Source organism: Arvicola amphibius, chromosome 7 (genome assembly GCF_903992535.2).
Source record: "Arvicola amphibius chromosome 7, mArvAmp1.2, whole genome shotgun sequence".
NCBI lineage: Eukaryota > Metazoa > Chordata > Mammalia > Rodentia > Cricetidae > Arvicola > Arvicola amphibius.
Window position 1 is genome coordinate 116,315,399 of NC_052053.1, and position 27,865 is coordinate 116,343,263.

General features: G+C 41.9%; 2 protein-coding genes across 5 annotated transcripts in view; one reads left to right on the forward strand and one right to left on the reverse strand.

Moving 5' to 3' along the window:
* Nucleotides 1–1,475: 1,475 nt before the first annotated feature.
* On the reverse strand, nucleotides 1,476–15,245 carry Gemin2 (gem nuclear organelle associated protein 2). 4 transcript variants are annotated; one of them, XM_038337428.1, is made up of 10 exons: nucleotides 15,034–15,245; nucleotides 14,596–14,680; nucleotides 12,039–12,128; nucleotides 11,737–11,796; nucleotides 10,854–10,967; nucleotides 7,860–7,904; nucleotides 6,629–6,697; nucleotides 5,417–5,527; nucleotides 3,125–3,183; nucleotides 1,476–1,891 (listed from the first exon to the last, which is right to left on the reverse strand). In XM_038337428.1, exons 1-10 carry the CDS (start codon nucleotides 15,168–15,170, stop codon nucleotides 1,852–1,854), a joined length of 810 nt encoding a protein of 269 aa, XP_038193356.1. In that variant the 5' UTR covers nucleotides 15,171–15,245; the 3' UTR covers nucleotides 1,476–1,851. The 4 variants fall into 4 exon arrangements, with proteins under 4 accessions (XP_038193356.1, XP_038193359.1, XP_038193357.1 ...); XM_038337431.1 differs by lacking the exon at nucleotides 10,854–10,967; XM_038337429.1 differs by lacking the exon at nucleotides 7,860–7,904.
* A 1,572-nt stretch (nucleotides 15,246–16,817) lies between these two features.
* Sec23a (SEC23 homolog A, COPII coat complex component) overlaps nucleotides 16,818–27,865 on the forward strand; it is a 46,670-nt gene continuing 35,622 nt past the window's right edge. The window contains exons 1-5 of the mRNA XM_038337151.1: nucleotides 16,818–16,949; nucleotides 22,229–22,471; nucleotides 24,370–24,427; nucleotides 24,879–24,965; nucleotides 27,502–27,738. Of these exons, the coding sequence (XP_038193079.1) occupies nucleotides 22,251–22,471; nucleotides 24,370–24,427; nucleotides 24,879–24,965; nucleotides 27,502–27,738 (603 nt within the window). The 5' untranslated portion in view covers nucleotides 16,818–16,949; nucleotides 22,229–22,250. The remainder of the gene's footprint in view (nucleotides 16,950–22,228; nucleotides 22,472–24,369; nucleotides 24,428–24,878; nucleotides 24,966–27,501; nucleotides 27,739–27,865) is intronic.

Below are 27,865 nucleotides of genomic sequence, written 5' to 3' on the forward strand. Positions count from 1 at the left end.
GGCAGACCAAGATGTAAGATCCTGGCATGCCACCTCCTGCGGAGTCTGTGTGATCTCTCACATAGGCTGTGGCACAAGCTTCAAGGCAGAGTGCCTGCAGAGAAGGTGTGTGTGCTGTGCTTCCTGCATTGGAGCCCTTACACCTTTGGCATTACCTGTTTATGTTCTAAGGAACACAGTCTGGTTTCTTCTGGAAGGGAAGATAGTATGTTTACGTTTCCAGAGTCTACTGATGAGCCATTGCCATATGCAGGAGTATATAATGCTAATGGAGGAAGACGGGGTAACATTCAAGGGGAAAAGATTTCCAGGTTTAATCTGGCACTTAGTAAATAAAGAAAAAAGGCAAACTCAATTAAGCAATTAAAACAGATTCAGCAAAGATGGGATAAAGATAGAAGAGAGAGATAAATGCCTGTAATGTCTTGAGATTGGTTTTGGGGAAGGTTTGAGAAGGAGTTAGAAATATGGAGGAGAAGAAAAGAAGCTCTTCTGCATAAATGGTAGAAATATAAAAAGACAGTAGACTGTGACTGTTAACCACAACCGCTTGCTCTTAGCTCAAAATTCCATGGACTCATAACCTAAATAAATATTTATATTGAAACTAATGCCAAGCCATGTCAAGCATGACTCACACCTGGGACATCTGTCTGATGAAATTGTACTCTCATGTATCTGATATAATTATTCTAATAATCTGTATCACATGAAAAAATAATACATGCTGTTAAGCAACTTTTTTCTGTATAACGGATGAGTCTCATGCCTAGTAAAGACACATTCAGATGCAATTCCTTTGAGTCTTGGGACTGTTTTTCATTTGCTGACTCCTTACCCACCTATTCCTGAGACCCTGTCCTGTCTGAGCTGGTCCGTTGCAAGACCCTATGAAACTGATGTCACAGATGGTTGGCAGCTGCTATGCAGGTTCTGGGAACTGAACATACGTCCTCTGCAAGAGCAGCAAGTGCTCTGAACTGCTCATCATCCATCTCCACTCCCTTGTTTTTTTGAGGTAGAGTCTTATTATGTAGCCCAAATTGGCTTAGACCTCCAAATGCTGGGATTACAAGTTCGTACCACCACGCACAGCTTATTAGGACACTACTGAAAATGATCAGCTAGAAAGATTTGGTGGCACATTTTTTTAAAATTTATTTATTTATTATGTATACAATATTCTGTCTGTGTGTATGTCTGCAGGCCAGAAGAGGGCACCAGACCTAATTACAGATGGTTGTGAGCCACCATGTGGTTGCCGGGAATTGAACTCAGGACCTTTGGAAGAGCAGGCAATGCTCTTAACCACTGAGCCATCTCTCCAGCCCTTGGTGGCACAATTAAATGATCAAGTTTAAACCTGCACATCTAGTTAGTTTTGTTGACTATAAACATATTTACCATTTCATCTGTATGAATTCTAATTATAAGGACACCCACTGTTTTTTATTTTGTTCAAGAGTCAAACAAAATTTGAGTAGTCAAAATATATTTCAACATAAATACATATGTATATTTGTAAACAAACAATGAAACAGCACCAGGGACATGTATAAAATTTCATCAGTTTTTATGCAAGCTGCTTAAGTAATAAGTCACACTTGATCTATTTTCAATGCACATGACTGAAGAAACTATCCCAACTGTTCATCAGATACCCCGTGGGCTTTTCCTTAGTTATTTCAATACTGTCTACATTTTGAATATCAACTTGAGTTGCAGATTAAGATGAAACACTTCACAGAGAGTTGAAGAAGTGATGTACTCTGTCCTCAAATTGGCATTATGTTTCCTCGGACTCAGGCCGCCTTCGACAAACTATCTTCCATCCCCAGGAGTTAAGCTCTATCAAGATGGCTCATCAGCTAAATCACGCTGGTCAAAATACCTAGTAATAAAAGGAATTCAGTGTATGCATTCATATCAAGTATAGCACTACCTGTAGCAGTAAAAGCTCACAACTCAATAAAGAGATTAAACTAGAGCCTTCTACCCGATGGGAAAACAGCTTACACCATAAAAAAATGGGGTGAGGGGGGATGCAGAGTTCTTCAGCAAAGCTGCCTGGGTTTGGATGCTATCTACCATACTACGCCTGTGATGTTCAGGAAGGGGGAAAGTTACTTTTCATCTTTCTGCCAGTTTCTTCATCTCTAAATCAATGGTGTGGGTTAAATGAGTACCTATTATGAAACACTAAGAAAAAAGCGTGATATAAAGTATTCAGTAAGATTAAATATATTAAACAGCATATTAATAGATCAAGAAACTAGATGAGCTGGGCAGCAGTGGTAGATGCCTTTAATCCCAGCACTTGGGAAGCAGAAGCAGGGGGATGTCTCAGTTTGATGCCAGTCTGTTCTACAGAGTAAATTCTAGGATAGCAGGGACTAGCTAAACAGAGAAAACTTGTCTCAAAAAAACAAAAACAAAAACAAAACAACAAAAAACCCCTAGAAGTTCAGTTCAGTTCAGTATATGTGTATTCTCTAAACCTATCTTGTCTGTGGAAGGGAATGGCATCTGGGTATTTAGTTAAGCATATTTATGAAGCTTTAGAAAGGTGCTAGCAAAAATAGGACAAAGCAAACAAACAATAATAACAAACCACCGATCAATGAGCAAAAACATGTCCAGAAAGAGACCTAAAATCAATGTGTGCCTTTTGTTTAGATTTAGAATATATTTTCAAATAAATTCAGGTGAAACCCTGATACAAGGTATTCAATCAAACAAGGAATGGAGAAGCAGCTTAGCTGGTAGACCCTCGCCTGTCATACAAGGCACTGGGTTATTTCCCCAGTACTGATAAAGGGCTGGAGAGATGGCTCAGCAGTTAAGAGAACAGGAGCTGCTCTTCCAGAGGTCCCGAGTCCAATTCCCAGCAACCACATGGTGGCTCACAACCATGTTTAGTGGGGTCTGATGCCCTCTTCTAGCATAAAGGTTATATGCAGATAGAACACTTGCATACAATAAATAAATAAATCTTAAAAAGAAGATATCTATCTTAAAAAAAAGAAAATGAAATTAAACATACTAGATAAAAATATACAGCAACTGAAAATGAATGTTCTACCTTACATAGATAACAAACAGGAAATCAAATTTCCTAATTTACCTGCTAACTAAGCAGATCAGTAAATTCAAAGCAGGAACTCTTTCGTCATCTTTACTGCCCTGAAAAACAGAAAAAGTACAGTTTTTCCCTCAAATATTTCCTTAATAAATTTCCTTTTAAGATGAAAATGTAAAAATTTTATTAGGTGATAGCCATCACCAAATGGAATAAACTGTCAGGATGCTGGTGTTTGACTCACGCCTTGGACAGCAGAGACTGAGAGGCAGAAGCAGGTGGAGCTGTGAATTCAAGGCCAGCCTTGTCCCCAAAAGGGACAGACAGAAGAAAACTGAATTTACATATTCCCTGAAAACATTTTTTTTTTTAAAGGTAAGGTTGCACTGTATATCCCTAGCTGGCCTGGAACTCCTTATGTAGACTGGACTGCCTATTTAGACAGGGATCTGTCTGTTTGTACTCCTTTCTTACTCTCTCTTAAATTCATGCCCTCTTCTCTTCACACACACACACACACACACACACACACACACACACACACAAGCTGCTTAGTCCATATACTGTTACCTATGCACACAATTTCGGGGCTGGCCAATTGGTGTTGGATAATTAATTTGGGGGCCTCCAGGTATCTGCATTCCTTAGTTACTAACAAGAGGCCCCTTATTTTACTCTGAGGCTTAGGTTCCATGTAGCCCAGTGGGGCCTAAAATTCCTATGTAGTCTCCAGGCTGTCATTGATCCTCCTTCCTCCATCTCCCCAGTGCTGACAAGCTTGGGTTATCACACATGAAATACACAGTGCTATGGCTAGAACCATGTGCACGCTAGATGAACACTGTAATCAACACGCTATAGCCCCAACTACAATTTCGTATTTTATTTTACCAGTTTTTCTAGACACGGTTTCTCTGTGTAATAGTCCTAGAACTCACTTTGTATACCAGGCTGGCCTTGAACTCACAGAGATTCTCCTGCCTCTGCATCTTGATTGCTGGAATTAAAGGCATGTGCTACCACCATGCAGCTTTATTTTATTTAATTATGTTTCTATTTAGTGTGTGTGTATTTCCCAGTATATCAAACTCAGGTCATCAGCCCAAGATCATTATTTAAAGAAAGATGCTGTTCAGAAAGATTAATAATTAATGATGGGGCAGTGGTGGCGCACGCTTTTAGTCCCAGCACTTAGGAAGCTGAGGCAGGCGATCTTTTGTATTTGAGGTCAGCCTGGTCTACAGAATGAGTTCTAGAATAGCCAGGGCTACACGGAGAGACCCTGTTTCAGGTTAAAAAAAAAAAACAAAACGCTGTTTCCGAGGGTTCTAGGTCTATGGGCACCACAGCAGGGGCTGTTATATACACTCTCGTTAGGTGATCCTCCCCACTACAGCACGATGCAGCTGGGAGGTAGAATAGATGGGGCCTCTGAGCTTTCAAAACTGAACTAAAATAAAATAGATTTCTTTTCAGGCTGGGAGAATGCTTGCCCAGCATACTCAGGTCCCTGGGTTGGACTCCCCCGTACTTAGTAAACACCGGCTTCAGGTATTTTGCTACAGCAGTACAAAACAGACTAAGAGGAGGATAGAAGTCACGAGCATCAGAGCCGAAGTTCTGGGACTCGGTCATTTTAGATCTTGTCTGTGTATCTTCCTTTACTGGGGGGATAAATCTTCACTGTACTTTTTTCCCATATTCTTCTTTTTTTTTTTTTTTGGAAACATGTCTTACTATGTAGTCGTGGTTGGCCTGAAGCTCACTTGTAGACTAGGCTGGCTTTACAGAGATCCACCTGCCTCTGCCTTCTGAGTGCTAGGATTAAAGGTGTGTGCCATCATGCTTGCTCCTCTCTCCCTTTTTTTTGAGAGGGTCTTTTGTATAGCCCAGGCTGGACTTTTTTTGAGAGGGTCTTTTGTATAGCCCAGGCTGGACTTAAACTGCATTACTCCCTTTTCTACCTCCTAGGTGACAGGATTACAGTCTTGCCCACCATATTTGGCTTTACATTATTTAATTTAGTATATTTGAGACTTATTTTTGTGGCCACTTTATTCTCACCTAATAACATATCCCACATTTTTTTTTTAAATTTTTCGAGACAGGGTTTCTCTGTAGCTTTGGAGTCTGTCCAGGAACTAGCTCTTGTAGACCAGGCTGGCTTTCAACTCACAGAGATCTGCCCGCCTCTGCATCCCGAGTGCTGGGATTAAAGGCGTGCACCACCACTGCCTGGCTAATCCCACATTTTTCTACTTTACATATCACTGGAATCTTCTCTCCCACCATGTACACAGTAGACAATTAGAATCTGAAATGCACACTCTAACTCACCACAAGGAGCCGAACTTCAGAGCATCTTCTTGCAAGCTGTCGAATCAGTGAATGAGCCTCAGGCAATAAAGGCTTTTCAAGACAAGCCAGCAAAGCATAAAGCCATCTTCCCTAAGTAAAAATTTAAGAAGTAATAAATAGACAAATAATGAAGCACCTATTTAATCTGCTTTTCTAAATGCCAATGCTGTTACCTGCTTTCAAGCTATGAACAAATCAGGGACAAATAAATCAGATGACAGTTCTTCTGTCGTGTAGCCACAGACCTGGACCATTCGCTCCCTTAAGATAGCACCCAGTTCCCAACATCTCATTTCTGACATTTACACTACAGTTTAGGTCCCTCCCCACCTTTTTCTGTGGATACAGAGTCTCATTGTGTAGCCATGGCTGGCCTGAAAATCACAGAAATCTACTTGATTCTGCCTCATGAATGCTGGGATTAAAGGGGTTCTTATATCATGCCTTGTTCTGAGGCTATCAATTATAAGCAAAAACCTTTTTTGTTTTTTGAGACAAAGTTTCATTATGTATCTCTGGCTGGTCTCCAGCTTGCCTCTGCCTCTATAATGCTATGATTAAAGGTGTGTATCACCACATTGGGGTGCAAGCAAAATGCTTAACTTCTAGATTTTGTGGGCCTGTAGTGCTAATCACTTGAGAGGTTAGGACAGGAGGATTGCAAGTTCAAGGCCAGCCTGACCAACAGAAAGAGACTTTGTTTCAAAATGAATCAGTAAAATGAGGGCCGAGGGTCCAGTGCATTGTAAAGCACTTGCCAAGGATGCATAAAGCTGAGGCTCAATCTGCAGTACTACTTAAGACAAAATCTTAATTCAGATGTATATAGTCAGTCAATGCTCTTAAGCTCTGAGCCACCTCTCCAGCCCCCATTTTGTATTTTTGAGATAAGGTCTTATTCTGTAGCCTAGGCTGACCTACAGCTCACTGTGGAGCTGAGGCTGCTCTCAAACTCTTCCATCTGCCTCCCAAGCTACAATTCAGACATAGGTGCCATTGCAATCCCAGTCCCTATGGCTTTCATAATGAGGAAAATAAGGAGCTTATTTATCAACAAGATTTGGATTTGATATTGTAGAATCAATACATATACATACACACACATATGTAAGTATAAATACCCCAATCACACATCATATAAGTAAAAATAATTTTGCCTGCATAGTGAAAAGAAAAAAGGTGCAATACTACCAATTCTGGAGTAAAATCTCTTTCTCCAAACCAATTACTCAGATATTCCAAGACACTAGTGACTGTTGCCTAAAAAAATAAAATTAAATTAAATTAAAAAGAGCGGTGGGGGCAGGGCAGGCAGAGACATGAGCGGTAAAACACTGGCGAGCTCGGCGTGGGCGTCATTACCTGTAGCTGAAAAGCCGCTGGAAGGTTAAAATGGCTTTGCTCTTTAGGCTCCCAAAGAAAACCCTCAGTAACGGGTAAGACTCATGCTAGCACTGGTCTTTTGTTTTGTTTGAGACAGGGTCTCGCTATGTGGCCCTGACGGGCCTGGATTCACAGCGCAGAGCAGGACGGCCTCATACTTGTGGCCATCCTGCTGCCTCTGCCTTCCAAGTGTGAGCACAGCCTGACTTAGTCTTTTAAAGAGAAACAGTCTTACAGTCTCCAGTATTAACTCAGGCTTTACATTTAGTTTGAAACTAATGAAAAATTTCAAATATGCCTACAAAAAGAGCCTTTAGTTTACTTACCAATTCAAACGAAGTTGAAAACCAACTCTAAAGAGAAGCAAACTTAGCTAGAGAAGGCTGTTTTAAAATCACACAGATGAAATCATCAATGCGCGGAGAATATTTTCTTACTTAATTGGGTACTTAAAAAAAAAAAACCAAACAACCCAGCTATGGCTACCATCTTCTTTCCTTTCTGAGACAGGGTTTCTCTCAGTAGTCTTGGCTGTCCTGGAACTCGTTCTGTAGACTAGGATGGCCTTGAAGTCAGAGATCCGCCCTGAGTGCTGAGGTTAAAGGCATGCTTCACTTGCTTTAAAGCTGGCAATAAAAATCTCCTCTCCTAAAGGACTAATGAATGAACTTCTATCTGTTTTTCCCCTTCGGTCTAATAAATTAGCTATTTTAGCCAATAAATTATCTATTTTAACCTTCACGAACCGTGCTGAGACAGGTCCTTTAAAACTAGAACTGTGTCTTGGCCTCAAGTACTGAATTTCAGATGTAGACTTAACACGCATAATTAAATGTACACAAATGAACACGTTAGTACCATATCAGGAACACAAGAGCTATCTGTCACGGGATCCTTTTACTTATTAACATTATTTTCTCACATAGAAATATAATCGGAATCACTGCAGGGCCTAGGACTGTAAATGCTGAGTAATGGATTCAAACCCTTTCATATCACGGCAAGCAAAGGACTGAATGTGCTGTTTGATGATGCTCACCTGGTTCATCCTGCTTACAATACTAAGCAAGGGAGGAAAACCAATCTGAAAGAGAAAAGGAGACTGGGGTTTACTAAATGACAGCACAAGTCGGGCTTCATTTACTTCTGGTCAAACTGGAAAATTTCTTGCCTAAGAAAGGATAGAAAATTCCAAGGGCTGGGGATGTAGTTCTGTGATAGAGTACTTGGTTCGTGTGTGTTGGATGCTAGGCGTAAGTCTCAGTTATGTGAGGGAAAAGAAAAATAAAGAGAGAGACAGAAAGACGAAGGAAAAGTGGCCGGAGAAATGGCTCAGCGTGGGGGGTGTTTGCTGCCCTTGCAGAGGACCAAGTTCAGTTCCCAGCACACACATCAGGTGGCTCACAACCAGTTCCTGGGATCAGATGCCCCTGGCTACCCTCTGTAGGCACCAGGCACACATGCGCACACACACACACACACACACACACACGCACACACGTGCACGCCCACACACACACACACACACACACACACACACACACACACAATTTTACAAGTGAAAAAGAAGAGCTGGAGAGACGGCTCAGAGGCTAAGAGCACGAGCTGTCAGTGGACCCGGGTTTGGTTCTCAGCACTGTAGCTCTAGTTCTAGGAGATCCTTTCTCCTCCTCTGGATTCCTGGGACACCAGGAGGCAGGCAAACACTCGTGTACATGAAATTAAAAGAATCTTAAGAAAACAAGCCATTTTGGTTATTTTACCCTTTAAAAAAGAAAGAAGCCTGGAGGCTAAGGAGATGGCTCAGTTGGTGAAGTGCTTGCCATGTAAGAACGAGCAACTGAGCTTGATTCCAGAACCCGTGTGGCACACAGGTTCTGGTGGTGCACGCCTGCACTCCCAGTGCTGAGGAAACAGAGACAGGTGGATCCCTGGGCTCACTAGCCCATCAGTCTAGATGAAGCGGCAAGCCCTATGCTAGTGAAATTCAGGATGGATAGCGTCTGAAGAAGAGCTGAGGTTGGCCTCTGGCATACACACGCACCTTCACATACATGTGTAACCACACATACACAAACAGAAGAAAATTTCTTCACTATGGACACATTCTGAGCATATAGTTTTCAAAAAAATTAATTTTTCTTTTTTTAAATTTTTTTGAGTCTGGGTCTCACTATGTAGCCCTGCCTTTGGATTGCTGGGATTAAGGGCATGCATCCCCTGCCTGGCTGCTTCTTTGTTTTGAAGACAGTGTCACATTAGTGAGACTAAATTTATCTCAAATGCCAGAGATGTGCCTGGTTCTGTCTCCTGAATGCTGGGACTAAAGACATGCATCACCATACCTGGCTTTTAATTAATTTTTGGTTTGTTTTTTTTGAAACAGGTTCTCTCTATGCAGCCCAAGCTGATCTTAAACTCACCGTATAAACTAGCTGGACTCAGAGATCTTCCTGCCTCAGTCTCAGAGGTACTGAGTGCTAAGATCACAAAAAGCACCAAAATGTATGGCTACAAGCAAGCAAACCACCAACGCACATAAAAAATAGAAAGAACCATTAAAAAAACAAAAAACAAGCTAACTAAATATATATTATATATGTAGTAATGCAGATGTATACAGTGGGTCTAAAAATTAAAAATGGGCTGGGCGGTGGTGGCACACACCTTTAATCCCAGTACTTGGGAGGCACAGGCAGGCAGATCTCTGTGAGTTCGAGGCCTGCCTGGTCTATAGAGTGAGTTCCAGCAAGCCATACAGAGAGTCCCTGTCTTTTATTTTTCTTGTGTTTATGAAGGTGGGCAAACATGTGTTGACTTTCTCCTTCCACCATGTGGGTTCTGGGGACTGAACTCAAGTTGTCAGGCTTGGTGGAAAGTGCTTTCCCCTGGAGCCGTCTGCTGGTCCTTACAATGGGTTTTATGGGAACGTCTTCAAATCTAGAGGCAGGTCAATTATGAAGAACAAGGAGTTAGACACAAAATTTATGACTGTAGCCATGTACATAGTTTAGGGGGTGTGTCATCATGATTATGAGGTCGAGGCCATCCTGGCTACACAGTGACTTCCAAGTCAGCCCTGGGCAAGACTCTATCTCGATATCCTCCACAAAGTTATGAAAAATTTAAAAATACTCTCAATATTTCATCTGTAAAATAAGTTTTTTAAAATATTTATTATGTATACAACATTCTGTCTTTGTGTATGCCTGCAGGCCAGAAGAGGGCACCAGACCCCATTATAGATGGTTGTGAGCCACCATGTGGTTGCTGGGAATTGAACTCAGGACCTTTGGAAGAGGAGGCAATGCTCTTAACCTCTGAGCCATCTCTCCAGCCCTGTAAAATAAGTTTATCAATAACTACGTATTTAGCCCATGCCCAATCATTCAAAACAAAACAAACAAAACCAAAGCAACTATGAGAAGTTCTAGGGTGTGCATTTTTTGAGTGCCTCTTTCTCTACTACCCTTTGTGCTTTGAATTCAGATTAAAATGTCCTTTATTAATTCCTAACTCTGCTTCAAAAAACCAAACCAAACCAAACGAAACCAACTTGCAAACCCTGAATCCAAGGCAGACAGAACAGCATGAATGCATAATCCTAGCTTACTCAAAAACTAAGGCGGGAGGAAGGTAATGTCAAGGCCAGCCCAGCAATGAGACCCTGTCCCAAAATAAAACAAAAACCCCTTCCACCTTCCATAACAGAATCTTTTAACTCACAAAATCATTATATAACTAACACACGAGAGAATACGAGCCCAGTAAATTAGAAAGTGGGCTGATCCTTTCTAAGCCAATGACCTAAGTGGGAGGTTGGTAAGTATTTTCTACACAGAATCAGACAGTATTTCGTCTTCGCCAGTCACATAGCGTTTTAGTCACACTCGGCTTTGTTTGTAACAACCTGTGAAGAGAGCGAGCCACTCTCAGGTCATGAGGCGCACACAAACAGGCTGTGGTAACTCCAGCCTACTAATCAATGTCTGCATTCCTGTCCCTGCTTCTGTTCACCTAGGTCATCACCTACTTGGACATAATCAATCCCAGGGCTTTCATTTGTAGATGGTCCAAGAGCCCCTTCAGCACATAACCTTTCACCCAGACAAAATTTTTTCCAGCCTTCTTCATCTTCAGATTTTGGCTGAAAGAAAAAAAAATTACTCATTTCTATATATTTATTTTTATACTGAACATCATAAAAAGAAGCGAGGCTAAAGATGTCACTGAAAGGAACTTCAAATACAAGGAATAAACAAATAAAAATTTTGGCTTATTTAAAAAAAAAAAAAAAAGGAAACTGAGGGTTCCCTATATCTCGATTACCCCAACTCAAAGACATGGTGCTAGCTATGGACATAACTGTGTACACTCTCCGGACCCGCTGGAACTCACTGCGACAACTGTAGGCGGTGACTGCCATTGGAGATGTGACCAGGTACTACTGTATTGTATGCTGCAATAGTGGACTCTAACTTGACATCCTCTTTTCCAAAAACCCAAACCAATTCTATCATTCCTCCATGTGTGTACATGTCAGAGAGCACCTTGCAATTCTATCACTCCTCCATGCGTGTACATGTCAGAGAGCACCTTGCAATTCTATCATTCATCCATGCGTGCACATGTCAGAGAGCACCTTGAAAGAGTCAGTCCTCTCTTTTCTCTATGTGGGTTCTGAAGATTAAACACCGGGTCATTAATTGCCCTCACAAACTGAGCCATCTCACTGGTCCCTGCCTGGGCTATTTATAAGGGGGGATTTGGATCATAAAGAATACATTTTCGGGGCTGGGGAGATGGCTCAGAAGTTAAGAGCACTAGCTGCTCTTCCAGAGGTCTTTAAAGAGGAGAATATGGATTATTCCACAAAGGCAAATACTGGACAACCCTAAGCTGAGAAACTCACACACCATTGTCACGTTGCTGTCCAGCTGCTGAGATTGCCAGTGACGTCTGTGCTTGTTCACACTCTACAGAAAGGAAAGTCAATCATCTTCAGAGAATGAAAAGCTAAAAAGAAACCAGTTTTTCTACAAAATTTCAACTACCCTAAAATTAAAAAAAAAAATACATAAATGCCAAATATATTCTGATGATTAGAATAATTTGGTAAGTAATTCACAAATACTTGAGTATTTATAATTATTTCAATTACAGTCTAAGGACAGAAATACATCTGAGGAGGTTTAATTTGATTGAAGGGGACACTTGCCTGTCGAACAGTTGAGAAGTGGACCACTTGCTGCTGCTGCCACTGAAGTGTTGGAGAATAACCTTCTGGGGCAGGCTGGCATCCTGAAAGCTGGAAATAGTTCACAGATGTTAGTCTGTTTCAGTGCTGTAACTAGAACCTATGCCTATGCAGAGTAAGATCAAAATCAAGATGAAGAGTAAATACGTTTTAGTGAATGATAAGATTATTTAAGGGAATAAAGGTACATTTTATCAGAGCAGAAAGGCAGGTAGTTCACTTAACATTTATGAACCAGTTAATAAAAGAGATCTTTTGGAGCTGGAGAGATAGCTCAAAGGTTAAGAGCATTGACTGTTCTTCCAAAGGTTCCAGGTTCAATTCCCAGTACCCATATTACAGCTGACAACTGTGTGCAGCTCCAGTTCCAGGGGATCTGATGCCTTCATACAGACACACAAGCAGGCAAAACACCAATGCGTATTAATAAAAATAATGAAATCATTTTTTTAAAAAAGAGATATCCTTTGTCATTTTACTTAGAAAAGTATGGGTTGATATTGGAGGTGAGGTTCTTATGAAATATGAAGGATATGAATCTAAAGGATTATAACTTAATTTTATTTTTCTATAATAGTGAGGAGAAACAAAAAAGAGAGAATAGAGAATGGTCAAAATGTATCCTAAAACTCAAAGAAAGTTGACTTGAAAAGATCTACATTTTTTAAAAACTTTTTTTGTGTGTGGGGGGTTAAGGGTGGGCATGGTGATGGCATCACAACCCCGGGATTTCTCAAACGACGTGGTTAAACACCCTACCTGCCTAACCTTACTCTTTGTTTCCCAAGACAGCACACAGATAACAAAGGATCAGGCATCATCTTCTAATAAAACAGTGCGGTAAATTTGAATAAAGCTAAGTTTACATGAAATCATGTGTCATCAAGTAAAAATTTGTGAAGCTATATAAAACCTTATAGTGCCTGAATTAAAGCATCCACATTATAAACATTAAAGGAATTACCTCAAACACAAAAAATTTATCAAAAATCTTCCAAAAACACCCAAAAACTTGACCTCAGCAACTGCCTACCTCCCCCCTCCATTTTTCCAAGATAAGGTTTCCCTCTGTGGCCTTGGTTGTCCTGGAAATCTCTATGTAGACTGGGCTAACCTTGAACTTCACAGAGGTCTGCCAGCCTGTCTCCCTTGTGCTGAGAGATTTTTAACTAACAAGTTTAATTTATTTTGTGTGCATGTTTTGTCTGCATGCATGTCTGTGTACTATGTGCAGGCCTGGTACCTGAAGGGGCGAAACAAGAGCATCAGATCCCCTGGAACTAGAGCTTAGAGATAGTAGTGAGTAGTCACGTGGGTGCTGGGAATTGAACCTGCATCCTCTGGAAGAACATCCAAGGCTTTTAACCACTGTGCCATCTTTACAGTCCTACAGTCATTTTATTAATAGAGTGTTGTTTATTTTTTTTAATTCACTGACCAGATGGTGTAATTATTTGGTTATTTTCTGTGTCCATTAGGAGACTGTTACTGTACAGGCATAGGGGACTTCCCTCATTCTTTCTTTCTGAGATGAGGGTCTTGTATACTCCAGGCTAGCCTGAAACCCTCTAACAGAAAATTACCTAGACCTCCCAATACTCTTGTCTCTACCTTCAAGTGCTAGAATTACAAGTGTTTACCAACAGGCCTGCTCTGTAAACACCTTTTCTCTATTATCTTCTTCTGTGTTCTTAGCATCCTGCGCAACCTAATTGCTTAATAAAAAGTGTGCAGGATAAACATGAATAAAGACCAGAGTCTGCACGGAAAGGATAGAAAGATGCTACGACATTTGTGTTTCTATTTTGAGAAAATACCAGGTCAAATGGAGAATGTGCACCAAGCACCAGTTTGATAATAACTAGAAAGGTATACCCAGGAAAAATTCCTTCATATTTTACTTATAAAGGTCAGCATTAGTAAGCAATTGAAGTATTTTTTCGGGGTGTGTGTATGTAATCTTTTAAATGACACACACATATTTACACTTTCAGAGGGGTCTCATAATGCAAGCTGGCATCCAAATTAAAATTTGTTAGCCTGCAAGTGGTTTCTAAGTTTGCAAGGAGCAATCTAACCTTACCCTACGCTCCGTAACAAATATTCTTTTTTTTTTTTTTTTTTTTGGTTTTTCGAGACAGGGTTTCTCTGTGGCTTTGGAGCCTGTCCTGGAACTAGCTCTTGTAGACCAGGCTGGTCTCGAACTCAGAGAGATCCGCCTGCCTCTGCCTCCCGAGTGCTGGGATTAAAGGCGTGAGCCACCACCGCCCGGCTCTTTTTTTTTTTCTTTTCTTTTTTTCTTCTTTTTTTGGTTTTGCGAGACAGGGTTTCTTTGTGAAGCCTTAACTGTCCTGGAACTAGCTCTGCATACCAGGCTAGCCTCGAACTCCCAAATGCTGGGATTAAAGATGTGCACCACCACTGTCAGGCCATAACTGATTTTCTTGATAAGACAGAAAAGCTTCAGTCCTTTGTTTGTGTGTGGTTAGCAGAGTCCCAGTTGGTTAGTAAAACTCACAGAAATATTCACACTTTGCTTCCTCTTCAACTTCTTTGGATCAATTTGGGCTACCACAACATCTGGACACTGAGCCGCTTCGATCCTACAAGCAGTACATGTGTGAAACTTATTATTGCGCTTTGCTCGTGTCTCGTGTGTAGTGCAATAGAGGCATGTTACTTCATTATGAAATCGCAAATAAAATTCAAACTCCCAATGAAAGAACAAAACGCCCGACACTGCCTAGATTAAAAGCAAAGATATTTAAGAGCACACCTTTTAACGTGCAATCAAGTTCAAGGCATATTTGCCCACGGTAGGTTGTATATACAGGGATCTTAAACTTCCCAGACCGCCCGAGAGACAGGAACCCAAACAGAGGAGGGACTCTGCGCACACTGCTGGTCAAGCGCGACACCAGGTCTATGCCCACTCGCGCAGGGCAACATCACTCACTGCACCCTTCGCAGGTATTCCTGCGGCGTCCTGGGGGGCACCGAGGGATCGAAACCTTCCGTCAAGTCACAGGGCTCCACAGGTAACAACCGTGGCATCAACTCTTCCACCGCAGACTCGGCCTGAACCCACGCCATGGTAGTCAAACCCGCCAAGCCCTACGGCGCTTGCGCTCAGGCGATGCCCGGCGCTGGAGCTCCGGCTACCTCCGGGGGCGCGGACGGGCCTAGGGGGGCGGAGCCGCGCAAATCTGCTGCTTGCATCAAGTTTATGGCTCCGGCGGTGAAATTTCACCGTGCGCGTATAGTTCCTAACGGAAGTGGTTCCCAATGAATTTCTAGGTCTTTTTTTTTTTTTTTTTTTTTTTTAAACCTAATTCCATTTTCTCTTCTGAAGCTTGGGTAGGGAGCTGGGACCGAGGATGAACTTTTATAGCATTGAATAGTGTCTAAATTAATGCTGTACTGATAATTTTTAGAGTTCTAAAGAATTCAACCACTGGTTGAAGCACATTACAATCCTTTGACAAGGGTGGTGCCTTTCCGGCTTTGCGGGGGAAGAAATTGACACAAAGTGAAAGGAGAGCTTAATTTTTTATTTTATTTTATTTTTTTTTACTTTTTCGGAGAGCACCTTAGTGGTGTGCAGCTCATGCTATTCTCGAACCTATTAAGTAGCTCAAGTTGTCCTACAATCTGTAGTGATTCTCCGGCCTCAGCTTCCTCAGTCCTGGGATTATACGCATGAGCCAAATATCCCACGTGGATAATTTTTCGGGTTTTGAGATTGTGCTTCTTCAAAAGAGTGCCCAGAAGGGTCTACAATTTGCAATGTAAATTGAGCTGGCCTGTCTTTTTACCTTGACTCAGGCACAAGCCGCCACCACCACCTTAGAGAGACACTTATAAAGTGTAAACCGACGTTTGTGGTTTTGCATGTGTGTGGATGTGTGCATGTGATAGCAGGTGCGGAGGGTAGAGTATAACTTTGTGGAGTAGGTTCTCCCCTTCCACCTCTGAGTTCTGGGGCAAGCGAGTTTACTGGCTGAGCCATTTCCTGGATTCTTAACACACTGACGAAAATTAAAAATTAGAAGGAAAAAAAAAACCCGCATAAGTTTTTTTCTATATATTAGAAAGCTGAAAAACAATTACTCAAAGAGTAGACACGAAAGGTCCCTCTGGCGGTTAACAGGAAATATTTTCTCCCGTAACTATATCCCAGTCGTACATTTACTTTTTCCTTATTTATTTATTTTCAGTTTTTCTACACAGGATTTACCTCTAGCAGCTTTGGGGCCAGTCCTGGAACTCGCTCTTATAGACCAGGCTGGCCTCGAACTCACAGAGATCCGCCTGCCTCTGCCTCCCTCTGATGGGATTAAAGGCGTGCGCCACCACCGCCCGGCTCTCAGTCGCGTATTTTAACCTTAATATGAATCCCGACTCCCAAGCTCTGCAGCTTCGCAGCGGTGCCTTTCCGCCACGTCCCACTCCTTAGTACCCGGGTTACAGCCTTTCCGCCGCTCGCCCCGCCCCTTCCTGAACTATCCCCGCCCTCTGCCTGGGCTATCAGGGACGTCTTCGCTCGCCCCACCCTCTTTATTACCTCCTTCCGTCTCTTCCGCCACTCATCCCACCCATTACCACCTGAGCTCCCCGCCCCTTCCGGGACTGTCCCCGCCCCTTGCCTCCTCTCGCCCCACCCCTCCGCTGCCCGCCCCTCCTCGCCTCCTCCCCTTTGACGTGGCAGAGGCGGCACCAGCCATGTTGTCCAGGCCGAGCCCGTCCTGGAGGCCGGGGGCGGGGCGGTGCCGCCCCTGATTGCGGTGCCACGGCTGCTCCCGGGCGGGCGGCGGAGACTGACTTTGCAAGGCGGTGGCTGCGACCGGCTCGGAGCTCGTCAAAGGTTCGGTGGTAAGGACGGGCGTCTCTGCCACCTCTGCTCCGCCCGGGCTGGGAGGCGGGCAGCCGGCCGGGGTCTTAGGACGGTGTTGGCTCTGTGCTCGTTGTCCCTAAGCCTAAGGGCGAGGCGCGCCGGAGGCTGTGTGGCCCAGCTCTGACCCGAGAGCACTGAGCCTGTCACTGCGACCGAGCGCCCTCATCTCCATCTCCAGGACTCCTAGTTCAGGTGGAAGCTGGGAGCGGGGTGCAGAAGGGTGGTCCGAGCAGCTGGCCCTGCACCCACCCGCACCCCCTGGATGACACGCTTTCCCATCCCTGCCCAGGGCTCCTGGGCCGTGGGCCCTCCGGGCTCGTTTCTTGACTTCATCAGGAGTGCCCTAGACTTTGAACCCAGGTGACTACATCACCCGTCATTCGGCCTTGGGCCTTGGAAAGGTTAAGGAGAAAAGAACGGGGGAAAGCTGATGCCTTGGGCCCGTTCCTAATGCTCGCTTTTCGGAGCGGAGCAGTACCGTGCACTCGGGCATCCATTCTGTCGGTGGAGCTTTACTGTTTGTGGAAAAGGAAGAGTAAGAGTCACAGTAAATGCATAGGTAGACGAGAGGGATGTTGGATTCATCTTCTTACCTCACCTTCTGTCCGGTCCTGTCTTAACACACTTCCACCCTAAGCCGCGGGCAGCTAGGTATATTCGCTTAAAGAAATTTAAATATAAATGCATATTAAATCTCTTCTTTCCAGGATCTTCAAAAGTCCACACGGTTAATTGTTTCTTAGATCTATAGTATTATTGCTCAAATTTCTCATCTAACTGATGTGAAAAATTGAAGGCCAGGGAAGTTTATTGCCCAAGAGCATAACATTTGTTACTCGGTTCATTCCATTGAAAATTTTACAACTGGCCTGGGAAGATAGCTCACAAGTTAAGAGCAACCAGTGGTTGCTCTTTCAGAGGACCTGTGCAGACTCAGACACGCACCTACACACACCCACACATACACACCCACACCCACACACCCACACATACACACAGCGGCTCACTACTGTCTTACAACCATCTGTAACTCCATTTGTAGGGCATCCACTGCTCTCTCCTGGCCTTCACAGGCACTGCACACACATGATATACAGACGCACATGCAGGCAAAACATCTATACAAAAAAAAATGAAATAAAATAAATACATTTGTAAAATATTTTATAATTGAAATGTAGAGAGGAACAATGGTAACTAACTAAGGAGCTTAAATTTATTTGCAATTTGTGTGTTTTTCAATTAGGAATGCATAAGGAGGTTAAAATTGGAATAGAGAAAAACAATACTAGGGGAAGCCTTTCAGGATACTATAGGAAAATATTTTCTGTGCTACATTAAAGTGACATGATGCTTTTGTTCTACCAGGAGAAATTATTAAAATAGTTTTCCGTGCTATAAATCTTTGGGAAAATGTGACATTTCTTTAGGATGGTCTTTTGTATCTTTTTTAAAAAGATGAGTTCGTTAAATCTGCATTCTAGGGCCGGGCAGTGGTGGCGCACGCCTTTAATCCCAGCACTTGGGAGGCAGAGGCAGACGGATCTCTGAGTTCGAGGCCAGCCTGGTCTACAAGAGCTAGATCCAGGACAGGCTCTAGAAACTACAGGGAAACCCTGTCTCGAAAAACCAAAAAAAAAAAAAAAACCTGCATTCTAATGATATTTCAGGGTGTGTGTGTGTGTGTGTGTGTGTGTATATAACAGGGTCTCACTCTGGCAGCCTGGAACTGACAGGAGATCCACCTGCCTCTGCCTCCCAAGTGCTAGGATTAAAGTTGTGTGCCAATATACCTGGCTGGATTTATGTTAGGTAATATAAAATAATGCCTGGCTAATGCTAATACTAGGTAATAAAGTGCTTGCCAAATAATGTCATCACATTAAGGAAGTTTGCGAAAGGGCTTTTGTGCTGGGATTTGTGATTTTTTTTTCAGCTTGAGCAGTTACTGCTTTTGAAAGTAAGGAAGTGTTGTGCATGGCCCTGTAACTGGACCAAGTGAGAGCAGGTGCGGCCTGCGCAGAAGATCAGAAACACAGCGGATGTCATTGAGTGAATGTGATTTTAAAGCAAAGAGGCTGGGAGGAAACCACGGAGGAAAGGGGAATTGTGCTCAGATATCACTCAGGTGACATTTGCATATCCTAATAAAATACAAGCCTTCGGAGTTAGAACCCAGTCCATAGGTTGGAGAGATGGCTCAGCCAGTGAGAGCCTTGGCTGTTCTTCCAGAGGGCCAGCATTTAATCCCTACTTCCCCGACGTGGCAGCTCACAACTGTTTATAACTTGAGTTCCAGGGAATCCAACACCCTCACCAAATATAAATGTAGGCAAAACAACAATACACATAAAAAGAGCAGTAAATCATTTAAGAAAGTATTCTGGATGTAACATGCTTAAAAAAACCTGTTGTGGAAACTTAAACCTGGCTCTTTTGTAAACACCTTCTGAGTCTTTGAATCTTTCTCACTGAGAGAGCTAAGCAGTGGTTCTCAGGACCTCCTTTTAAACATTATTGAGGATCCAAAGAAAAACATGCTTACTTTTGTATCTCTTAAAGACTGCTATGTGTAGTCTGCATTCCAACAGAGAGGAGAGGGGAAACATTTTTATTTATGTAACCATTGTCTTACTATGATCTCTTCTCCCCTTTTAGTATTGTTTCTTTGAGACAGGATCTCACTCTGTCAACCTGTAGCGCAGGTTACAGCAATTCTCCTGTCTCAGCTTTCCCTAGTGCTTGGGTTGCATGTTTGTACATCATGCTTCTCTTTGCTGGTTATACCAGATGGGTTTGTTGCTTCTCTTTCCAAGGGGAGAGCCTAGCACATAGGACAGCAGCAGATGGAAAGTCATTCAAGCTTGGTTGTTTCCAGCAACTTCATCCATTAGTGAGGAATGGCTCACAGAATTAATCCTAGGTTTGACAACACCTAAAACCGTTCCAACCTGGTCATATCAGTATTTTTTATTGATGAGAAACTTATTTCTCAGTTTTAGAAGAAATCCCAAATCAAGATGCTATATTGGGTGTCTGGTGAAGGCCTGCTCTCTGGTGCATACGTGGTACTTTGCAGTGTGCTCTCACATAGCAGAAAAGGCAGGATAGTTTTTTGCAGTCTTTTAAAAATAAAGCCAACAACCCATTCATTTAAAATCAGTTTCATTTCCCACCATCCTTCTCGGCAACTTTAACATCCATATTCTTTCTTCTGACAGTGTAGGTCCATGATTTTCAATTCTGTTTTTAAACTTAATTGAAAAATATTTTGTGTTATGTGTATGGGTGCTTTGCCTGTATGAATACCCGTATACCACTTGTGCGCCTGTTGCCTTCAGATGCCAGAAGAGGGTGCCAGATCCCCTGGAACGGGAGCTATAGAATCTGGTTGTAAGCTGCCATGTGGACACTAGGAATTGAACCCAACAGCCAGTGCTCTTGACCACTGACCTATCTCTCCAGCCCTCCTGTTTCTTTAAGTTCGTTCTTTCTTCCTTCTTTCTTTCTTTCTTTCTTTCTTTCTTTCTTTCTTTCTTTCTTTCTTTCTTCTTTCTTTTTTTCTTTTCTCTCTTTCTCTCTCTCTTTCTTTCTTTCTTTCTTTCTCTCTCTCTTTCTCTTTCTCTCTTTCTCTCTCTCTCTCTCTCTCTCTCTCTCTCTCTCTCTCTCTCTCTCTCTCTCTCTCTCTCTCTCTCTCTCTCTCTCTCTCTCTCTCTCTTTCTCTTTATTGTCTATGGGTACTTTGCCTGCCTGAACGTTTATGCATTACTTGTGTGCCTGGTGTCTTTGGGAGCCAGAAGAGAGAATCAGAGCCCCTGGAACTGGAGTTACAGATATTTGTGAGCTGCCATGTGGGTGCTGAAAACTAACTTAGGTTCTCTGCAAAGAGTAGTGAGCTCTTAACTATTGCCAACTTTCCAGCCTTAGTCTTTTAGCCTGATTTCCTTCATTTTTGTTGATTAGTATTTGAAATTCTGTATTTTGTTTAAATTCTTTGGCTTCCATTCATGACAAACCACTCTGCAGTTTAAGAGCCTGAGTCAGGACTAGATTCTAGATGGGAAAGCCAGCACCTTAGCCAGTCACTTAGAAAGTGATAAGCTACCTGGTTGTAGCGACACACACTTAAATCCCAGCGCTTGGGAGGCTGCAGCTGGAGGGTGACCTGGATTATATAGTGAGACCTTTCAAAACAATGAGAGTGACAAACAATAACCAGAAAGCCTAAACCTGGCTGTGATTTCGCAATATTATCTTAAAATTTTATGTCTCTAAATGCCTTCACAAGTTAGGATTCAGTTTTTACGAGGAGCTCTGTGATATGTAAATCCTGGGACACCACGTAACAGGCATTTGTTTGCCTTGCCTCTGGTACTCGCTACCTGGTTTAAGACAAGCTTTCTTGTTAGCAGAAATGCTATTAAATGCTCTCTTCTAGAAAATCAGATGAGAGCTTGTCATTTTCAAATTAAAAACCATATATATTTTAGAATTTTATGATTTTGTATGTTTATTAGAATTATATAACTTACAAAGCTTTTGATGATGGGAATCATAGGGTCTAGGTCCCTATTCCCTTTTTGTCCTTTTCCCTCTATACATATTTATATAAATAATAATGACACTATATATTTGTCATAGTTTCTTATTACTATATATTTGTCATAATTTTTTATTTTTTAAATTTTACTTCTTTCTTTTTTTTGGGGGGGGTGTTTGAGACAGGGTTTCTCTGAAGCTTTTGGGGCCTGTCCTGGAACTAGCTCTTGTAGATCAGGCTGGCCTCGAATTCACAGAGATCCTCCTGCCTCTGCCTCATGTGCGCCACCACCGCCCAGCTTTTTACTTATTTCTTTTGTGTGTGACTAAGTGCATGTGGCTCATTGTGTGCACAGTACACGTTTGTGCATAGCACACATTTGGAAGTCAGAGGACAACTTGGTTCTCCTTGTACCATGTGGGTCCCAGGGATCAAACTCTGGTCATCAGACTTGGCAGCAAGTTCCTTTTCACACTGAGCCCTCTCACCTTGTTAGTAGTTTTAAGAGTGAATTAAGTTAGCTAAAATCCCTTCCTCTTACTAAGCCTCACGAGCAATAGGCTCTGTAGAGCCATTATAGATTATGAGTGGAGTTACTATATTTTCATTTGGTCATAATTTTTAATGTGTTAATATTGCTGGAGGTAGGAAAACATTTTTACTTTGAGTTTCTTATGAGGCTTCTGGATTTTTAAATATCTTTAATTTATGTTTCAGACAGAAATAATCAAGCACTAAAATGACAACCTATTTGGAATTTATCCAACAAAATGAAGAACGAGATGGCGTCCGCTTCAGTTGGAATGTTTGGCCGTCTAGTCGGCTGGAGGCTACGAGAATGGTTGTTCCAGTGGCAGCCCTGTTCACACCGCTAAAGGAGAGACCCGACTTACCGCCCATTCAGTATGAGCCAGTCCTGTGCAGTAGGACCACTTGCCGTGCAGTTTTGAATCCTTTATGGTAATTAAAATACATGGAAGGAAGCACTGTGTTAAAATAGTTCAGAACTGTAATTTGTGCTGGGGGTTAGCTCAGTTGATAGAGTGCTTACCTAGCACACACAAAATCCTGGGTCCAGTCCCCTGCATTGCATAAACCAGCACACACCTGCGATCTCAGCGTTCAGAGAGTGGAGGCAGGGGAATCAGAAGCTCCAGATTATTTTCAGCTACATAGCAAATTCAAAGCCTGGGCTACATAAGATATCTCAACAAAAAGAAAAGAAAAACAAATTATTTCTTAGTTATTTATTTAAAAAATTCCATTTTTTTGTATTTGGAGTTATAGTCAAAGAAATCCCAAGAGTTTAAATTTTAGTATTCTAGTTATAATGAATTAGTAATGTAAAGAGACCAGATACAAATGTCATTATAGAAACTATTATATCCTATTAATGGTGCTGGCTATGTATGAACCCATCTTAGGATTTGAAAAACTCGTAAATGAGTTAGCATGATATTCAAAAGGTGCTATTTATTTCTAAGGCAAAAATCTCAGGAAACATTTTTTAAATTTCTCTTTCTTCTGCCATTTCTCCAATCCAGTTTGCTAGGGAATGCAGTCAGGTCTACCTCCAGAGCACTGTGGAGTCTTTGTCTTTTACTTGGTGTTGCTAGTGCTGGGATTACCAGTCTCCCTGGTTGATGTACCATCTTAGCATCTCTTTTCTTCCTGAGCCTTGAGCATACCAGCTCTACTTACAGCCTGGAACTGTGTCTTCAGATATCGTTCTGCCTCCAGTTTTTCTGTCATTGGCTTCTTTTCCTTCAGGCTGCTCTTCAAGTTTTGAAGGATCTCTTTTTTTGTTGTTGTTGTTGTCTTTGCTGCTGTTGATTTGTGTTTTGTGAGACAGTCTCACAATGGAGCCCCCAGCTGGCCTGGAACTTGTTATGTGGCCAGACTGGCCTCAAACTTGCTGTATGCAGTCCTCCTGCATCTGCCTCCCAAGTGCTGGGATTGCACGTATGTGCTGCCATGCTTACCCAAGAAGGCTGTGCTGTAAAGTAACTTTTCCACACATACTCTCTAGAAATATCTCTTATCTGTATAATTAAATAAATCGTTTTCTTATCTGTATAATTAAATAAATCGTGTGTGTATGTGAGAGAGAGAGAGAGAGAGAGAGAGAGAGAGAGAGAGAGAGAGAGACTATTGCATAGAGGTCAGAGGACTACTTTTAAGACCTGGTTCTCTCCTTGTCCCTTATTTTTTTTAATATTTATTTATTTATTATGTATACAATATTCTCTCTGTGTGTATTCCTGAAGGCCAGAAGAGGGCACCAGACCCCATTACAGGTGGTTGTGAGCCACCTTGTAGTTGCTGGGAATTGAACTCAGGACCTTTGGAAGAGCAGGCAATGCTCTTAACCTCTGAGCCATCTCTCCAGCCCCCGGCTCTGGGTATTGAACTGAGATTGTTAGGCTTTCTTGGCAAGCACTTTGACCCATGAGCCATCTTACTGGCCCATTAGTCTTTATCATTGCTACTTAAGTAGTATTTTAAGATGGGCGTGGTAGCAGAGGCCTGTAATTCTAAAGACTTGAAGAGTTGTGGGTTCTAGGTCAGCCTGGATATTTTAGTAATATCCTATCTCCAAAGCAAGCAAGCAAACAAACATAACCACCCCCAAAACAAACCACACACACAAAAAAAACTGTCCTAGGGTACAGTTTATTTAGTGGTGCTTGCCTAATGTATGAAGCCCTGGGTTCTTACGCCCCCAGTTAAAAGCAAGTCACTTTGATCATCAATTTTAATCCATTCATGTCTTTAAATAAAATTAATTTTATTTAAATTAAGGTCCTTGTAAAATTAACTGAAACATTGCCTAACTAATCTGTCTTTTCTTAAAACAGTCAAGTGGATTATCGAGCAAAACTCTGGGCTTGCAACTTCTGTTACCAAAGGAATCAGGTAAGGACGTCTCTTAGGGATGCTAATGCTGTAGTGCTGTCCATGTAGGGACTGCTTATGTGAAAAAGGATAAAATAGTTGTTTTTCTCGCATTCACTGGTTGTGGGCAGGTGCGCATGTGCAGTGGTGAGCATGTGTAGGTAAGAGGACAGCTTGAGGGATTTGAGTCTTTCCTTATACTCCAGGGGTTCCAGGGATCAAACTCAGGTAGTTAGCATTAGAAGCAAGAGTTCTTAGTCACTAAATCATCTCACTAGCCTGAAAATAACTTTTTAATAATTAAATGAGATCAGCATGGTCTGCATAGTGAGTTCCAGGATGTCCAGGGCTGCATAAAACAAAAACAAACAACAGAAACCCAGACAAAAATTTAAATGATGAAGAAATAATTTTGAGTTTAAAACCTTATTTCTGGCAACAATTTGGTAACTTTTTCTTTGTTTGTTTGCAGTTTCCACCTACATATGCTGGGATATCTGAACTGAATCAGCCTGCTGAGCTTTTACCCCAGTTTTCAAGCATTGAATATGTAGTTCTGGTAAGAACACGAGAGTAGGTAATTAAGAAAGCTATAAGTAGGCAAGGGCTTCTGTCAGAATCATTATGAAAATGGAGATCACATTAAGGGCCTGATAGCAAATTGAATTGAGCATTTCACAGTTAAGAAACATCAAGGTCTATTTGATGAAGGTCATTTCTGACTGAAATTATCAGATGATTAGTCAGAAGTCAGATGCTAGGTGGCATGGTGTCATTTGATCAGTAAAGTGCTAAAAGTCTGCTGATGTGTCCCTGAGTTTATGAATCAACATATCCTGGTTGCTTATGGATTTTATTGTGGAGAGCTGGGCAGGTTTGGTCATGTCTGTAATCCTAGAACTTCGCATGTGGAAGCAGACTGATTGGGTTCAAGGTCATCTTGTTCTATAAGTTCGAGGTCCACCTGAACTTTATGAGATCCTGTCTCAAAGCAACAAAAATCACAAGAGTGTGGAAATTTAAAACTAAATGTATTTTTGAGATAGTGCCTGTCTCCCAAGCACTGGCTGGCCTGTAGCTCCCTCTGTAGAGCAGGCTGCCTCTGTCTGTCTCTCAAGGGCAGGGATTAAAGGTGTGCATCATGTCTAGCCAGTAAAAAGTATCTGAATGTGGTACGGGAACAGAATTGTGATTCATTAGAACTTGTCACTATGTTTGTCAAACTGGGTTAGGTTTTGATTTTCTGAAGAGTCATCCCAGGCTTACGAAATTATTTTCTAAACATTATCTCATCATTATTATTTTAAATAATCATTTATTTTTATCTTATGTGCATTGGTGTTTGCCTGCTTGTATGTCTGTGTAAGGGTGTCAGGTCCCCTAGAACTGGAGTTACAGACAGTTGTGAGCTGACCTGTAGGTGCTGGGAATTGAACCCGGTTCTACTGGAAGAACAATCAATGCTCTCAACCTCTGAGCCATTTCTCCAGCTCCTCATTGTTATTTTTTAGTTTAAAAATTATTTAAATATAACTGTGCTGGGTTGGCTCTGTGGTTAAGAAGACTTGCTGCTCTCACAGAGGACCTGAGCTCAGTGTCCAGCACTGTGTCAGTTTGTTCAAAACTGCCTGTAACTGCAGCTCCAGGGCATCTGATGCTCTGTGCTGGACTCGGGGGACTCCTGCACCCACACATCCACACACCCACACACAGATACATGGTTAAAAGAGAAATAAACCCAAACAAACAAAAATAATTTTAAAAAGTGACTGTACTTTCAGAAATACACTCATGTGAGTAGTATGTTGTTTACTCATAGTAGAAGGATATTTAACTTATTCTGTTTTTATTCAAGTTTTGACCAAAAACTTGGTACATGGTTTATACTTTTAAAGTAATATATATTATCTCTTGTTTTTTATCGAGCACCCCACTTTGTTATTAAACCAAGCTTGTCCTGATTTTGTTGTTCTAAGTGAGATCTCCCTGAGTAGCTGAGACTACAGGTGTGCCCATACCTGGCCTGAACTTTGTAGTTGTTAAATGATTATTTGGAAATACCTTAAATTATTATTAATATTTACGGCATATTCTCATGTATGTCATGCTGGCCTCAAGTTTCCTATGTAGATGAAGATGACCATTAACTCTTGGTGGTCCTGCGCTGGGGTCACGGTGTTGAAAGTAATAAATGCTTATAATAAATTAAACTTGATGTAGTTAAATGACCCCTTGTGCTTGTGTGTGTGTGTGTTGAGACAGGATCTTGTTCTACAGTCCTGGCTGGTCTGGAACTCACAGGGATCTGCCTGCCTCTTACCTCCCAAGTGCCAGGATTAAAGGTGTGTGTTAACACACCCAGCTAAATAGAGCTAAATATATGTATATGCACATATTGTTTTGCAGGGTCTTTTTGTTACCCTCCTTTTTATTTTATTTTTTGGTCTGTTTTGCTATTTTGTGTGTCATCCCCTACCCCCGAGCTGAGGACCAAAAACCCAGGGCCTCCCTGTACTTGCTAGGTAAGTGCTCTACCACTGAGCTAAATCCCCCAACCCTAGGCAGGGTCTTTGTGTGAAACCAGGCTGGCCTTGAATTTATGTTGATCCTCCTGACTTGACTGTCTTCCAAGTTCTGGCTTCAAAGGTGTGCATCTCCATGAATATGCTTCTAAGTTTAATTATTCTTTAAAATTTTTACATTTAAATTTTAAAAATTTTATTACATGTGTGCACAGCACAGGTTTGTGGCTGCTGTAGCGTGTGTTTGGAGGTAGAAGTCAGTGCTCTCCTCTTACTGAGGATTCTGGGGCTGGACTCAGTCCGTCAGGCTTGTGCCACAAGTGCTTTTCCTGCTGTGTCACCTTGTCAGCCCTTTAAACTTCAGTCTTCATTCCGTGCTGTGTCCCGGAGCTCTCTCCTAGACCACATATATAACCTGTCTCTTTTCCATGGTGACTCTATAAGCATTCCATTGTATGCACATTTACTATTTCACTGTTTGCAGTTTTAATTAGTTCTTGATTAACCGTCTTGAATATGTACTAAAATGTTAATACCTTTATAAATCCGTTTCTTACTGCATTTTTTTTTAAGCGTGGTCCCCAGATGCCTTTGATATTTCTCTATGTGGTTGATACTTGCATAGAAGATGAAGATTTACAAGCTCTGAAGGAATCCATGCAGATGTCATTGAGTCTTTTGCCACCTACAGCTTTGGTTGGACTTATTACTTTTGGGAGAATGGTGCAGGTTCATGAACTTGGATGTGAAGGCATTTCAAAAAGCTATGTCTTCAGGGGAACAAAGGATTTGTCTGCCAAACAGCTGCAGGTGAGTGAGAATGGGAGTGCCCACACGACTCTGTGTACTACGTATGTCAATACTTTCTAGATGCATGCATTCTTAAGAAACATGATGAGTTCATTTTATTATAATTGCACTATGACAAGGCTTTAAC